The sequence below is a fragment of the Choloepus didactylus genome, chromosome 21 (genome assembly GCF_015220235.1).
Source record: "Choloepus didactylus isolate mChoDid1 chromosome 21, mChoDid1.pri, whole genome shotgun sequence".
NCBI lineage: Eukaryota > Metazoa > Chordata > Mammalia > Pilosa > Megalonychidae > Choloepus > Choloepus didactylus.
This window is the reverse complement of record NC_051327.1, coordinates 19,609,277-19,623,902: the sequence shown is the minus strand read 5'-3', so window position 1 is coordinate 19,623,902 and position 14,626 is coordinate 19,609,277. Positions and strand designations below refer to the sequence as shown.

The 14,626-nt window shown below is 45.6% G+C and overlaps 2 protein-coding genes across 2 annotated transcripts; both read left to right on the top strand.

Moving 5' to 3' along the window:
* The first annotated feature begins 175 nt into the window (after positions 1 to 175).
* Positions 176 to 4,610, top strand: CNPY4 (canopy FGF signaling regulator 4). The gene is made up of 6 exons (XM_037814907.1): positions 176 to 399; positions 2,374 to 2,500; positions 2,598 to 2,694; positions 2,951 to 3,073; positions 3,584 to 3,701; positions 3,800 to 4,610. Exons 1-6 carry the CDS (start codon positions 285 to 287, stop codon positions 3,961 to 3,963), a joined length of 744 nt encoding a protein of 247 aa, XP_037670835.1. The 5' UTR covers positions 176 to 284; the 3' UTR covers positions 3,964 to 4,610.
* Positions 4,611 to 4,957: 347 nt separating this feature from the next.
* MBLAC1 (metallo-beta-lactamase domain containing 1) lies at positions 4,958 to 6,751 on the top strand. Its single transcript, XM_037814906.1, has 2 exons — positions 4,958 to 4,997; positions 5,274 to 6,751. The coding sequence occupies exon 2, from the start codon at positions 5,291 to 5,293 to the stop codon at positions 6,041 to 6,043; it is 753 nt and encodes a 250-aa protein (XP_037670834.1). The 5' UTR covers positions 4,958 to 4,997; positions 5,274 to 5,290; the 3' UTR covers positions 6,044 to 6,751.
* The last annotated feature ends 7,875 nt before the right edge of the window (positions 6,752 to 14,626 follow it).

Sequence of the window (14,626 nt, the reverse complement as noted above, 5' to 3'; positions counted from 1 at the left end):
GCTTTCATATCCATATGTAGAGAGCGCGCTCTTCTGTCCCAGTTACTGCAATTTATTTCTTCACTACTCTCCAGCCAGGACCTTCAGCTGGCGCCACAAAATTGAGGAGGAGACACAGAGAGCCTGAGGCCCCGCCCCCTTTCGGGTTGGCACTGCGCACGCGCTTCCGGTACCAGGCTGGATTTAAGGGTGCCGCCGACGGCTTGTGAATTTAAAGGGCCCGCTGCCTTGCTGGAGCTGGTTTGAGGGTAGGGAGGTGGTCGTTTGGGGACCGCGTTTTTGTCATGGGACCTGTGCTGTTGGGAACGTTGCTTCTCATTTTGGCCGTGTTCGAGGCTTGGGCTGGGACGCCGAAGGAAGAGGACGATGATACAGAACGCTTGCCCAGCAAATGCGAAGGTATCTAAAGGGAGCAGCCCCTATCCGCAGCCCCCTGCCCCGCCTCCCTCGGGTGAGGCACATTTGGGTTGAGGGAGTGAAGATGGAAAGGTAAGAAAGGTTGGGGCAGAGACGCTTGTATGCTCCACTGAAATCGATGTCTGCTTTCTGATCACAGTAAGAGGCCTGCAGAGGTGTTAAAACAAGAACTGACACGACCAAATGGACAGTGATGGGTGGGAGCCAGAGGGAGGTTCTTGTGGAACTTGGCAGAATTCGAATGTGGCCAAGGAAGGGAATGCATAGCGCTTCCCCCAAACTATGGCACTACAGTTCCCACGAGCCAACCAGAGGGAGCCCACTTATCCCGCTGACTTGGGGTCCGATAGCTTGTGGGAATTGTAGTTCAGGAACTATCGGCCCGGGACTGCCCACTCCACTGAGCATCTTCAGTTGGTGTGTGTTTGTTTCCCCCATGTCACAGCCCTAAGTCTGGAGGACCTGCAGGAGTGGGGTCTGAGGCTCATACTTTGTGGACATCCTCTACCTCACCCCTGCAGAGACGCTCCTAAATTACAGGCCTGTGCCCACCCCTGAGGGAGTTTGGAGGGAAGTAACTCTGCCCTTGAAGCTCATAAACAAAGGTATGAGGATGCTGCACTGCTGGGAGGTTCCCCATCACTGTGAGGCTTTGCAGAGGGTGTGTACTGTACGGACTTGACAGCAAGCACCATCTTCTGTGGCTGCATTAGTGTGGACCATGCTGGGCAGAGACACTCTAGAGCTGGAGAATTGAGTGTCTTCCTTGTTTCCCTAGTTTGTTGCCTCCCTGACTTCAATTTCTTCTCGGGATCCTTTTTCTCACTTCCCCATTTAAGTGCATTTAATATTTAAAATATTTAAATATTTTAATTTAAATATTAGTGTCCCTCAGGCCTTGGTCCTCAGCTCTCTTCTCCTTTCGCTTCTGTCCCCCCATGCTTCTCCACCTCCATAGGCATCTTACTGTGATCAGAATACAACCAATGTTTTTAGCATAGCCCGTAAGTCTCTTTGTTGTTTGCTCCCAACCTTTCTTACATTTCCATCCCTCCACCCCATCCCCAAAGTGCCCCTTGCTTCAGCACATTACTCCTTTCCTTGCCTGGAGTAACCCTCTCCCTTCTGTATCTGGCAAGCTCCGATCCATTCTTCAAAACCCAGTTTAAATGTCACCTCCCGTGGAAGCCTTCTTATCTGTCATCTCCCACTAGCTCGAGAGAATGGGATGTGTTTTTATTTCTCCAGGTCCTAGCACAGTGCCTAGCACATTTTAGGCATTTTTGTCACTCACTCTGGTGTTTATTTACTTGTCACTTCTGTCTAGGCCATTCCCTTTCTTGGAACCCACCAGGTGCCAGGTGGTAGGTACTGAAAAGACAGTGGTGGAGCAGACTTCACCCTTAAGGACACTACAGGCTAGTAGGAAGTCAGTAAATGACCACTGAACAAATTTTGCATTTTATAATGAGAGTATATCTCTTGGTCTGAACCCTTAGTGTAGGGCTCACCACACCATACTGCCATCATCCGTTTGTCTTTCTGCAGCAACACTGGCAGCATCACAGAGATAGGTATCATGAGTTATTCCTCTTTATATTGCTTGTGTGCATACAGGAGCTCAATAAATAACTGCAGAATAACAGCAAACACTTACAGAGGGCTCATTCTGTGCCAGGCACTATTCTAGGATCTTTACATGTATTGACTTATTTAATCCTCACCACATTAGTATAAAGTACTTGTATTATCTCTATTTTAGAGGTGAAGAAACAGAGGCACAGTGAGATTGCCACACAGCAACTAGTAGGCAAGACTGAATTCCCACCCAGTCAGTCTGGCTCCAGAGCCTGCACTTACAACCATCGTGCTGTGCTGCCTTTGGTCATCTACAGAATGTGTTGACGATGTGTGTTTGTCTTTCACAACCCCTTGGACCTCTCTCTCCTCCCCCAGTCTGTAAGCTGCTGAGCCTGGAGCTACAGGAGGAGCTGAGTCGCACTGGCAGGTCTCGAGAGGTGCTGGAGTTGGGGCAGGTGCTGGACACGGGCAAGAGGAAGAGACATGTCCCTTACAGCGTTTCGTGAGTCTTTCTTGGTGCCCCTCCACCGTCCAAGCCCTGAAAGAGCCTGGGAACTCCTACTGCATCTAGGAAGTCTTTGTTTCCCTTCTTTCCACAGGGAGACAAGGCTAGAAGAGGCCTTGGAGAATTTATGTGAGCGGATCCTGGATTACAGTGTTCACGCTGAGCGCAAGGGCTCCCTGAGATATGCCAAGGTCAGACTCTTCGCAAGGCAGCAATGATGGGGGATGCCATTTCTCAGAAACAGTGACCTGTATTCCTGGAAGTCCTCAAGATGTCTGCCCAACTTCCCCCAGCTCCAGAATATACCCTCCTCCTCATCAGACTCCCACATTTCTCCCTCATGCAACTTACCCGATTCTCCACTAGTTGACAAAGCTGATGTGGTGGGGAAGGGGAAGGAAGAGGCGGGCAGTGGGCTGGGCTAATCCTCAATTCCTCATCTCTCAGGGTCAGAGTCAGACCATGGCAACCCTGAAAGGCCTGGTGCAGAAGGGGGTGAAGGTGGATCTGGGGATCCCTCTGGAGCTATGGGACGAGCCCAGCGTGGAAGTCACATTCCTCAAGAAGCAGGTAGGATAGGATACTACATTGCAAAGGAACCTGAGAGGGGAGCTGGGTTCTGGGATTTGACTGGAGGGAATGTCCACCTCTGCACAGGGAGAGGGGAGCAGAAGCGGTAAGAGTGAGGACTGTGCCATCAATTGGTATGGGCCCTGGAGCCTATCAAGAAGTGGTAACAGAGACTAATAATACCACTACTGCTTATTGAGTGCATTGGCATGTGCCCAAATCAGGACCACAAGCAACCTGATGGGGAGAGTACTATTACCATTTCCCATTTTACAGGCAAGAAACTGAGACTCCAAGTTTAATATGTAACCTACGTGGCACAGAGTAGATACTAGTAAACATTTGTTGCATGAAGGACGATCACACATCTAGTAAACAAAGCTTAACCTCCAGGCTGCTGCCAAGGTCAGTCAGGTGGGGAAGGGGAGACAAGGAGTAGAGAGCAGAGAAGAGGGTTTCCAAAACCCAGTAGAGCAGACAGCTTTCTGGCCCTTGCTTCCTTTTGACCAGTGTGAGACCATGCTGGAAGAGTTTGAAGATGTCGTGGGAGACTGGTACTTCCACCACCAGGAACAGCCTCTACAGCGTTTTCTCTGTGAAGGCCATGTGCTCCCAGCTGCAGAAACTGGTAAGTGTGTGGGTTGGGGCCCCTTTCCTGCCTGCCCAAAGTCTTCCTTACTCCCAGAACCAATATCTATCTAAATTGTCTTCTCTCACCCAATCTAGCATGTCTACAGGAAACCTGGACAGGGAAGGAGAATGAGAGGATCACAGATGGACAAGAAAAGACAGAAGGGGAGGAAGAGCAGGAGGAGGAAGAGGAGGAGGAGGAAGAGGAAGAAGAGACAAATACACCAGGCCACCCCAAGCATGACCCAGAGGACCTTTGAAGCTTGCCTTTGAGCTCCCAGGAGAGGCAGGGGTCATGGAGAACACTCTGACATCTGAGCTCTCTGACAGCTGCCCCATAGCTTTAAGGGTGTATGTCTGTGTGTGAGTGACTCCACTCCAGAGCTTGTAGCTATTCTCTTCCATCTGGTCCCAGATAGCATCCTGGTGGTGCCGCATGGCATAGCTATGGGAAGAAGATGGGAGAAGCAGGTTGAAGTTCTGCTCCAACAGACAAGCCCTCTGCCTGCCATCCAGTCCCTTAACAGGAAGATGTGTGTGGTGACAGTATCAAAGGCACTCCCCTTTACCTCTACTACTCCCAGAGGTGAGTGGTGGCTTTGGGGCTATGGGCCCTGGGACCATCACTTTGCCACTTTAGGGCTTAGTTTTAGACCTTTGCAAGGAAGAAGCCAGAGTGGACATCTTCTACAACCTAATCACACCGTCTACTTCCAGGAGGCTGCGTGCAGCAAACTGTGATCAATAAGGGGACAATAGATGGGGATGGGAACGACGCTGATAAACTAGGCAGGGTAGATACTTGGACTACTTCATATTAATCTCACCGAGGACCCACCATATAATTTCACAGGTGCCAAATTTTCTATATCGCTATTAAACTTTTTTTTCTTTTTTAAAATATCAACTGGGCCCAAAGTTTCAAATAATCTCTCAGCTCACTGCTCCCTGCCGCGCACACGTTATAGCCGGTCCCTACGGGGTCGCCCCGAGAGGATGTTGCCGTTAGCCGCCGTCCTGATAGACGCTAATGGTGCAGCGTAATTACGTATCCCAAAGAGGCTGGTAGGGGTCACGGAGAACTGGGTTTAGGGCCAGGTCTGTGTACCCTTCTCCTCCGCAAGTTTCGGGACGCGCCGGATTTATGGTTCTGTACGTGGCGCCACTTCGGCCACCATATTTGGATGTACGGAGGCTCGCAGAGGACAAAGAACCCCCACCCACGCGCGCGCGCTTTTCCGATTTCTGTTCCCTCCCGAAGGAAGACCTAAGAGGCGATAAAACTCGACCCAAGGTAGCGAGCGGCTTTAGGGTAGAGTGGGGGGAATGTGGGGGAACCTTCCACGGGAGAATGGAGGGGTGGGGGCTGAGGACGCTGAGGGAGGGACGGGAACGTAGGAGGAAGAGACGGCTGGGAGATACCATCTTCGCAAGGGGGGTGAGGGCGATACTACCTTAGGAGTGCGTGGGGGTGAAAGTGAACTGAGGCGTGGAAGAGGCGGTGAGAGCGGGGCGTGTGTGAGGACGTGGAGACACTGCCGCTCACAGCTGCGCTTCCTGCCCCCCACAGCCCGACCCCCTGCAGCCATGAGCAGCCTCGTGCGGACCGAGCCGCTGCGCGGGGAGCCCCCTCTGATGGTTCCTGGAGACCCCTACTCCGTAGTGGTTCTGCTGCGGGGTTACGCAGAGCCCGAGGGAGGCGACGGCGCGGTGCGCGCTGATGGCTCCGTGACCCTGGTCCTGCCCCACGCCTGGGACGCGGCTTCCAACCACCGAGAGCCCCTGCCTGGGGATGGCGGAGCCAAGACCTCCTTGGAGGAGGCGGCCTGTGGCCCCATCCTCGTGGACACTGGGGGCCCCTGGGCTCGGGAGGCTTTGCTGGGGGCCCTGGCGGGGCAGGGTGTGAGCCCGAGAGACGTGACTCTGGTGGTGGGGACCCACGGGCACTCGGATCACATCGGGAACCTGGGCCTGTTCCCAGAGGCGGCTCTGCTGGTCTCGCACGACTTCTGCCTCCCCGGGGGCCTCTACCTCCCCCACAGACTGGATGAGGAGTGCCCCCTGCGGCTGGGTCCCGGGCTCGAGGTGTGGGCCACACCGGGCCATGGGGGCCAGCGGGACGTGAGCTTGGTGGTGGCTGGCACGGCCCTGGGCACCGTGGTGGTGGCGGGCGACGTGTTCGAGCGCGTTGGGGACGAGGACTCCTGGCAGGCGCTGAGCGAGGATCCGGTGGCCCAGGAGCGGAGCCGGAAGAGGGTCCTAGGCGCTGCCGATGTGGTCGTACCTGGTCACGGGGCCCCTTTTAGGGTGGTCAGGGAAGCGTCGCAGCCAGAGACATAAAGGTCCGGGAACAGCCGGCGGGAACCCTCTGTCGGAGACTAGAAGGCCGCCCTACTCCAGTTAGCACCGGGAGGGACCGTTGTCAGGGAACTCTCCAAGCTAAGGAGGTGGCGACGCTTCCAACCCTTCCAAAAGGCGAGTTTTCCAGTGAGGATAGAATGCCCCTTTTGTCACTGCCGTCACCAGTGTCACTCTGCTTGTCTCTGCAACTCAGGGAGGACCAGGGGTTGGCTCAGCCCCGTGTGGGACCTCTGGGGGCCGCGCTAATCAAATGCGGAGAATGTTCTTCTGAAGGTTGGCCGAAATAAAAACAGGAAGCCACATTGAAAATCCTACTGCCCCAATGTAAAAGTGAAACATTTATAGTGATAGTCATGCAAATGTGGTCCTCAGCAACTGGGGCTGAATGAGCTAGCTGCAATGGTCTAGTGTCTGGTGCCTCAGCTGGAATAGCTGGGGTGGATGGAGCCTCTGTCCAGCTTCTCAATCTCCAATAGGGTAGCCCGGACTTGTTCACATGGTGGCAGAAATGTTCCTAGCACTGGAGCAGAAGCTGCAAAGCCACTTGAGGCCTAGGCTCAGGACATGCACCATGTCACTCACACCACATTCTGTTTGTTGAAGGGAGTCAGCAAGTCAAAGGCTAGCACAGATTCAAGGGATGAGGGAAAAGTCCCCACTTCTTGATGGAAGGAGCTGCAAGGAACCTGTGCCTTTTTTTTTTTTTTTTTTTTTTTTTTTTTTTTTTTGGTGTTTCCTGCTATCTTAGTTGGAGTGTGCCTGAACTGGTGATGCTAAAAGTTTATTTTCAGGTCTAGCTAGGTCTTAAATGCTGCTGGGCAAGTCTTTTATGCATTTCCAGCAGCCCCTTCACCCTTTGCCAAAACAGCTCTGTCAATCAGACCACACTCCCAGAAGAGGGCAGCATGTCTTTGTTCCTGGGGAAAGCAAACACCATTGTTCTCAGCGATCTCCACTTCTCAACTGCAAGCCACTTGGCCAGTAAACTCAGGTCAGCACCTGCACCCAGCCTCACCTTCAGAAAAGGAGGAGTTCCCCACCCCACTCCACCCCCCACCCCCTTGCCCTGTCCACTCAGGAGTCCTTTGAGTCACTGCTCCTGTCATTTCTTTTATGTTTAAATCATCCATTTCCACTAGTTTTATCTTCTTAGAATATAAAGAGCCTCAAGTTTATTCATTTGCTTAAAAAAAAAAAAATCTTCCCTCAACTATTTTCTCTCTAGTTATCACCCTACCACATTTTTCTTTTATATCCATACTGATTCCTCTCCATCATTCTCCATGAACTTGGGGCAGTGGGAATGAAGAGCAACTGCTTAATGGGTATGGGATATATGTTTGAGGTGATGAAGATGTTTTGGAACTGGATAGAAGTGGTGGCAACACAGCGTTGAATTTCACTTCAAAAAAAAATTTTTTTTAATGGCTATTAAAAGAATAGTATTGAACTCAAGAGCTTGGTGCTGTTAGGACTGTGCTCTAACCAACTGAGCAACTGGCTACATAAGGGAACTATTTTCTGCATAATCTTTCTGTAAACCTACAACTCCTTTAAAAAAAATGAATAAAAATGCAAATAGCAAAATACAAAAAATAAATAGTCTCAACTCTATGGTAATAAATTTGAAACTTGAATGAAATATACAAATTTCCAGGAATTATAACTTTAAAGAAAAGGAACTCAAGAAGAAAGAAAAAGACTAAATCTATAATTTTTAAAAACAGTGAAGCTGGCCCCAATTCTTCTAAACTTTCAAGGAACTTCCATTCCAGTCTTGTCCACACTCTGAAAGAGAATAGGAAAAAAGGGAGGGAATATTCCCCAACCAATTCCATGAGGCCAAAACTAGTCAAAGGCAGTATGAGTACAGGAAATTACAAGGCCATTTCTCTAATGATCATAGAAGTTAAAAATCACAAAATATTAAACTGAACCCAAATGTGTATGTATAAAATATTAAGCACTATGACTTAAGTTTAGAAAATATTTAAATGTTGAAATATTAGGATATATGAAAATGTACCTTAGAAGCAGAAAAATAAGCTGACAATATTCAACATTCATTTATGATTAAAAAAACAAACAACAACAAAAAAAACCTCTTAGTAAGTAGGTGTTGCAGCCCAAGAGGGCCATGCCAGTCCAGAGGCCAAAGAAGACAACGAGCATTTTCTGATACATGAACTTTTATTCAGGGCTTACTTACAGGGTGAGAAGTCGTGGAGAGATCATGACAGCTCTCTCAGGCCAGGCGGGCATCGCATTCGCAGGGAAGACAACCAAGCGATGCAAAAAGGGCAGAAAGCCTTTTATAAGGGCTTAAGACAAAGGCCTTCCTAAGGGTGGGGGGAGCATAGATGCAGGAACAGGTCACTCTGACCTGGGGGGTGGTGCAGGAAGGACTAGAATAACACTTGAACAATTACATTTTGCTCTTTTTGTGAGACTAAGAGCTGCTCACTTCCTGCCTGCTTGCATAAAGTTACATTTTAAGGTCAAGTTACCCTTTTTCTCTTTACTGGCTTAGAAAGACAATAGGTCAAACATTTAGCTGCCTAGGTCATGCAGACTGCTGTGCACCAAAGATCTGCAGGCCTGTTTTGCTCAGGCCACGGGTTGCCACAGTAGGAATAAAAGGGAACTTCCCTAACCTGACAGGAGATATTTACAAAACATTTTCAACAAACATCATCTTAAATGTAGACACAATAGAAGTTTTCCCTTTAAATTCAGAGGCAAGATAAGGGTGTCCATGTTTACTCCAACACAGCAAGATGACACAAATAAATAACAATGTGGTTTAGTCTCCATTTCTTCTGTAATACTTGCCTTCCTTACCTTATAGGCTCACTGTGGAGTTAAAATGCTAAAATGTAGGTGAAAGTGATTTATCTATTTATTTATTTATTTTTGGACATCGTAATAAAACAGAAGAAACAAGTAAATTAAATGAGTTGACTTGGTAAATTAGCCATTGGCAAACTGGTTTTCATCACATTGACTTTCAAAGAACAGAAACACAGATGATTTTCTTTGAATTGAGGATCATGATACTGTTTGTTGGCTACTTGGTCTGCTTGTTACTGCTTCTAATTCAGCCATGTAATGGAAGTCCCAGCTGGTGAGGTTTGTATTGAACAGAAAATTTATTGGAACCAAACAGAACAACTCAGAACAGTTGTGGCTATAAGATCGATTCTTAAACAAGCAACAAACAGAAAAACGTAATTTTAAAAAGATACCTTTTTATAATAGTAACAAAAACTCCCACCAGCAGTGAATGGGATCTTCCATTTCCACACATCTTTAAGATGAGGGTAGGACTGTTTTCCTGTGCTGCAGGTTCTCTATATGCAGGCTTCTCAGAGTCCTGTGTCCCCTTTGGGTCATCATAGAGCTCTTTCAGTAGTCCTGAAACAGTGACCTCTGTGATAATGAAGGATGGCTAACCCACCAATGTGTTTAAACTGGAAATTTTTGCTGGCCCTCAGCGTTAGGGTGGAGCAAGTTTTCCTGGCATTGGGAACTGACAGGAATTGTGGAGTGAAGGGAGAGGAGGGAGAAAGGTGAAACTAAACATGTGTGGATCCAGATTCCAGCTTGGGTTAAAGACTCTACAGACTTGGGAAACAGGGGAGTCAAAGAGCGAGTTGAAGGAGGATTGAGAACTTCTGAGTTCAAGATTTTGAAGGGCCCAGAACACTGATTCCAGTCCTGGATTAGTAATGTGAGAAACAAGCACTATTCCTGAAAAGGAATAAATGCTCACCTGATTGTGGAGAAGAAAAGAATTTATTCACGATCTTGCAAGAACGGGCACCAACTAAAATGTAAGGGGGTTGGCATGCAGAACAATAGGCTCAGCATTATTTATTCCCTATACCTAACCGCAAGTCCCTCCCCTGTTTTTCCAGTGGCTGGATACTCCAGAGGTTACATTGTATTCGACAAGCCTAAATAGCCCGCCCAAGTTTGAAACATGCAGCCTGCGCAAATTGGAAACATTTGAAATGTTTCCTAAGCAAATTTGCAACATTAGGAACTGTTGGAACAAATCCCCACCCCTGACTATAATGGTTATGCCCAGGCCTCTTTAGACCCAGTCTGGGCTAGTTTGGTAACAAGTTATGAGGCTATTTTGGGAACCTCTACCCCGAGCCTCCACCTTGTAAGGATAGTAGATAGTGGGCGGATAAGCAGGGGGACTGACTGGATAGTGGGTGGAGAAGCAGGGGGAGTGACTGTGGATTACAGGTTGTCTTTTTAACCTTCTGCCAATTCCTTAACTGCCCCATCCTGCAAGGCACACCTATCCTGTGTGAAAGCTAAACTTAATCTCATTCTCACAGTAACCAACCAGCAGGATGACACAGGTAAATAACAATGGGTTGAGACTCCATTTCTTGTATAATACTTGCCCTCCTTACCTCATAGGTTCATTGTGGAGTTAAAATGCTAAAACGTAGGTGAAAGTGATGTTAAAAAAAAAAATTTTTTTATTACCACAAAGCACTATCCAAAGGTGAATTATTGGTAAAACTCTGATTACAGGAGTTGACATTATATAGCAAGATAAAGTTTCAGCAATTCTCTCTCTCTAGGCTAACAACTGACCTGACCCTGTAACTTTCCCTCCAGCAGCATCTCCAACCTGCAAGCCTAGTTCTGTCACCCCACCCCATGCACTTTCAGGACATCGGTGAAGACTTGTTCTTCCTGTTCCCATTGTTTCATAATGGCTGGTTTCAACAAGGTCCTCCCAGCCTTCTCAGGAAGTTCACCCAAATATTAAATATTCCCCATCTTAAAAGGCTGAGAGAGGTACAGAATCTGCTCTGAGACAAAAAGCAAAGGAAAGATACTGAGTTCTGGCACGAAGCATAGAGATGGGGAGAATGTTGTAGAATAAAGGTTTCCCACGTCGAACCAGAAAAGACCACCATTGGAAGCAAAGTCATCAATACTCCTAAGATCTGGGTATGAGAGTCAACTTCCACCACTCTTCAGTGGTGTCTTATTACACAAAAGCCTAAATCTTTAAAACCAAGGCCTTCAGTGCCATGCCTGTTTCACTTTGCCTGAACTTTCTCTTCATCTTTGCACCCTTCACTTGCTCTTTGGGTCCAGTAATGCTTACTGCTCTTCTTCCAGTTCCTCAAACTCTTTGCACAGCTTTCCACCAGCAGGCATTTGTGTGCTGTTTACATTACCTGAGATCCTTCTCTCTAATCCCACCGCTCCCTTTTCCCAGTTACCTCCTGTGGGCTCTTCAGACCTCAACACAAACATCGTTTCCCTAGAGAAGTTTTTCCCTGATCCCCCAAACCAGGTCAGTGTAACTTGAGAGGCACCTTCATGGTACTTGGTGCTCCATCATCCTAACATTTATCACAATTTACATTTATGTTTTTTCTATTGAGTACTATTCACTCTTGAGTGACTACCCCCCTAGACTTGAGGGTCCACAAGAGCAGGGACTGTACTTATTTGCTCTCTAGGGTAACCCCTGCACATTGCACAGATCCTGGCACATAATAGGTTCTCAGAAAATATTTTTGAATAAATGAACATAAGCTAAAGACTGTCAGAAGAATGGAAACACATGGGACGCTTGATGTTCTGAGTAGTTGAGAACTGAGAACTTTGCTTTACAAGTTTAAAAAAAAAAAATGTATTTTTGCCTTTTAAATTGAAAGGCAAAAGCTGGGAATAAATTCAAGGGTCCCTTTTGTTCTTATGAAAGAAATCTGGAAGAGCCTGAAGCTGCCACTGGCATCAGTTAAGACCCAAGCTGTGAAACTGTGGGTGTGACGGATTGTATTGTGTTAAGGGAAAATGACTCAGAAGGAAGGAGGAAGAGTGAAAGGTTAACTTGGTATATAGTCACCTAACCTTAACAAATAAACCAATGGGGAAGGTCCATCAGATGACTAACCCAAAAAACACCTTGTTTTTAATTTTCAAAGTTCCTTCCCAGTCATTAACTATGTGAATGTAAAAATTGTCATAGAAGTGTAATTGTTGCCCATTTTTGTTTTTTTATTCTGCCTTTTTTTTTTTTTTTTTTTTTTTCATTTAAGGTTATCTAGCTGCAGAACTACTTCTCACGCTCAGGATATAGCAAATATCCTCTTACTCTACTCTGTGATTTGCTTTTTAAGTTTTCTTAGTGAGGTCTTTTGATAAATAGCAGTTCTTGATTTTACTCCATTACAAATATCACTACTTTACATTATGATTAGAGTTTTTTTACTCCTATTTAAAAAATCTTTGCCTATTCCATGGTCACATTCTTCTATATTATCTTCCAGAAGGTTTATTGTTTTACTGTCCACATTGGATCTCCAATCCACCTGGAGCTAATTCTTGTATATGGAATGAGGTAGGGGTCAAGATTCATTTCTTTAAAATATGGATATCCAGTTGACCGGCTACCATCTATTAAAAAGACCATCCTTTCTCTACTGTTCTGTGGTGCAACCTTTCCATAAGTCAAGTGCTCATATTTGTATGAGTCTCTTTAAGGACTTTCTTCTTTTTCATAGGTCTATTTGTCTATCCTTGTGACAAAACCATACTGTCTTATTTACAGCAATTTTACAATAAATCTTGGTATCTGGTAGCATAACTCTTCCAGCCATGTTGTGCTGTTGTCACAGCTGTCATCTTCTTCCTTTTCTCTCCCTCCTCCTCCATGTCCTTCACCTCTCCTCTTTCTACTTTTTCCTGGACCTCCTCCTCCTCCTCCTCCTCTTCTTTCTTGTCAATTTCTACAAAAATATGCTGGGGTTTTGATGGGATTGCTTTGGCTCTATGGATCAATTTGGAGAGAATGTCACCTTTTCAATGATGAGTCTTCAATTGATGATAATTATATTATCTATTTATTTAGGTCTTCTTTAATTTCACTTAGTGATGTTTTATAGATATTTTTTTCCTGTGGAAGTTTTGCATTTTTCTTGGGCTTATTCCTAGGTAATTGATGTTTTTTGAGATATCCTAAATAAAATTTATTTTTGTATATTGACTTTCTATCCAGTGACCTTGCTAAATTCACTTATTAATTTTAATAGTTTGCCAATTCTTCCATCAATTCTTTAAAATTCAGGAAGTTTAAGATTTATGTATCAGTTGTGTTGCTTACAAATAAGAACAATTTTATTTCTTTCTTTCCTGTCCTTATACATTTCAGTGATTTTTCTTGATGTAGGGTTTTGGCTAGAACCTCCAGTCCAATGTTAAATATAAATAATAATAACAGGCATCTTTGTCTTATTCCCAAAACAATCTCAGATGGAAAGCTTCCAATGTTTTTCCATGAAGCATAATATCAATTGTAAATTTTTATCAGGTTAAAGAAGTTCCTTTCTTTTCCTAGCTGGTTAAAAGTTTTCATTTATTATTCATACTTGTTCAATTTTACCACATGGTTTTCCTCAATCTATTGAGATGACCATGACATTTTGCTTCTTTATTCCATGACTGTGTGAATTAGGCTGACTTTCAAATGTTAATCCAATCTTGCATCCCAGAAACAAACCTACCTTAGTTGTGAGATATCATCCTTTATGTGCATTGTTAGATTCAACTTGCAAATTATTTAGGAATTTTGTATCTAAATTCATTAGGGAGACGGGCTACAATTTTCCTTTCTTGCAATGCGTTGGCCATCATTTTGGAATCAAGCTGACCTTATAAAATGAGTTGGGAAGTGTCTCCTCTCTTTTATTCTCTCAAAGAATTTATTTAGGATTGATGTTATTTCTTCTTAAATGTTTGGAGGAATTCACCATTAAAGCTATATGAGTCTGGGAGTTTTTTTGGGGGGAAGGGTTTTATCTAAAGTTTCAATATCTTTACTAGACATAGAACTATTCAAATTTTCTCTCGTTGCAGTTTGGTAAATTGTACTTTTCTTGGAATATGGCAATTTTATCCAGATTTTAAAATTTATTGGCATAAAGTTGTTCTCAATATTGTCTTACTATCTTTTTTAATGTCTGTAGGATCTGCAACTATGTCTCCCTTTTCATTTCTTGTTTCGATTACTTTCTGCTTCTCTTTTATGTTCTTGATCACTATTGCCAGAGGTTTCTCAATTTTGTTAGTCTTTTATGAGATCACAATTTCTGCTTTCTTGATCCCCTCGATTATTTTTATTTCTTTAATTTCTTATTCATCGTTCTGCATTCTCAGTATTTAACTTGCTGATCTTTTCTTTTGTCTTTTACTTTTTTTTGTTGTTGTTGTTCCACATCACAACAGAGCTGGGTCTATTTATTACAACCCCTTCCCAGCTGATGGCAGTGCAGTGTCAGTCAGTACCTCATACCAACGCTCTATACTAGCCCGGGGGCTTGACTGAAGGGGCGCCTTTTTCTAATTCACACCCAGGATGCTATGGGCTAATGATGATCCCCGCGGAAGAGGCAGAGTCACAATTTGAATCCAGGACTGGGGGGGGCCTTAGAGGTTGAGTAGCCTTCCAAGGACCCTGCCGGAGCCTGGAAGGAAGCTTCTTGTTCTGCAGGGACACCCAGTCCGCCGTGCCCCCAGCGG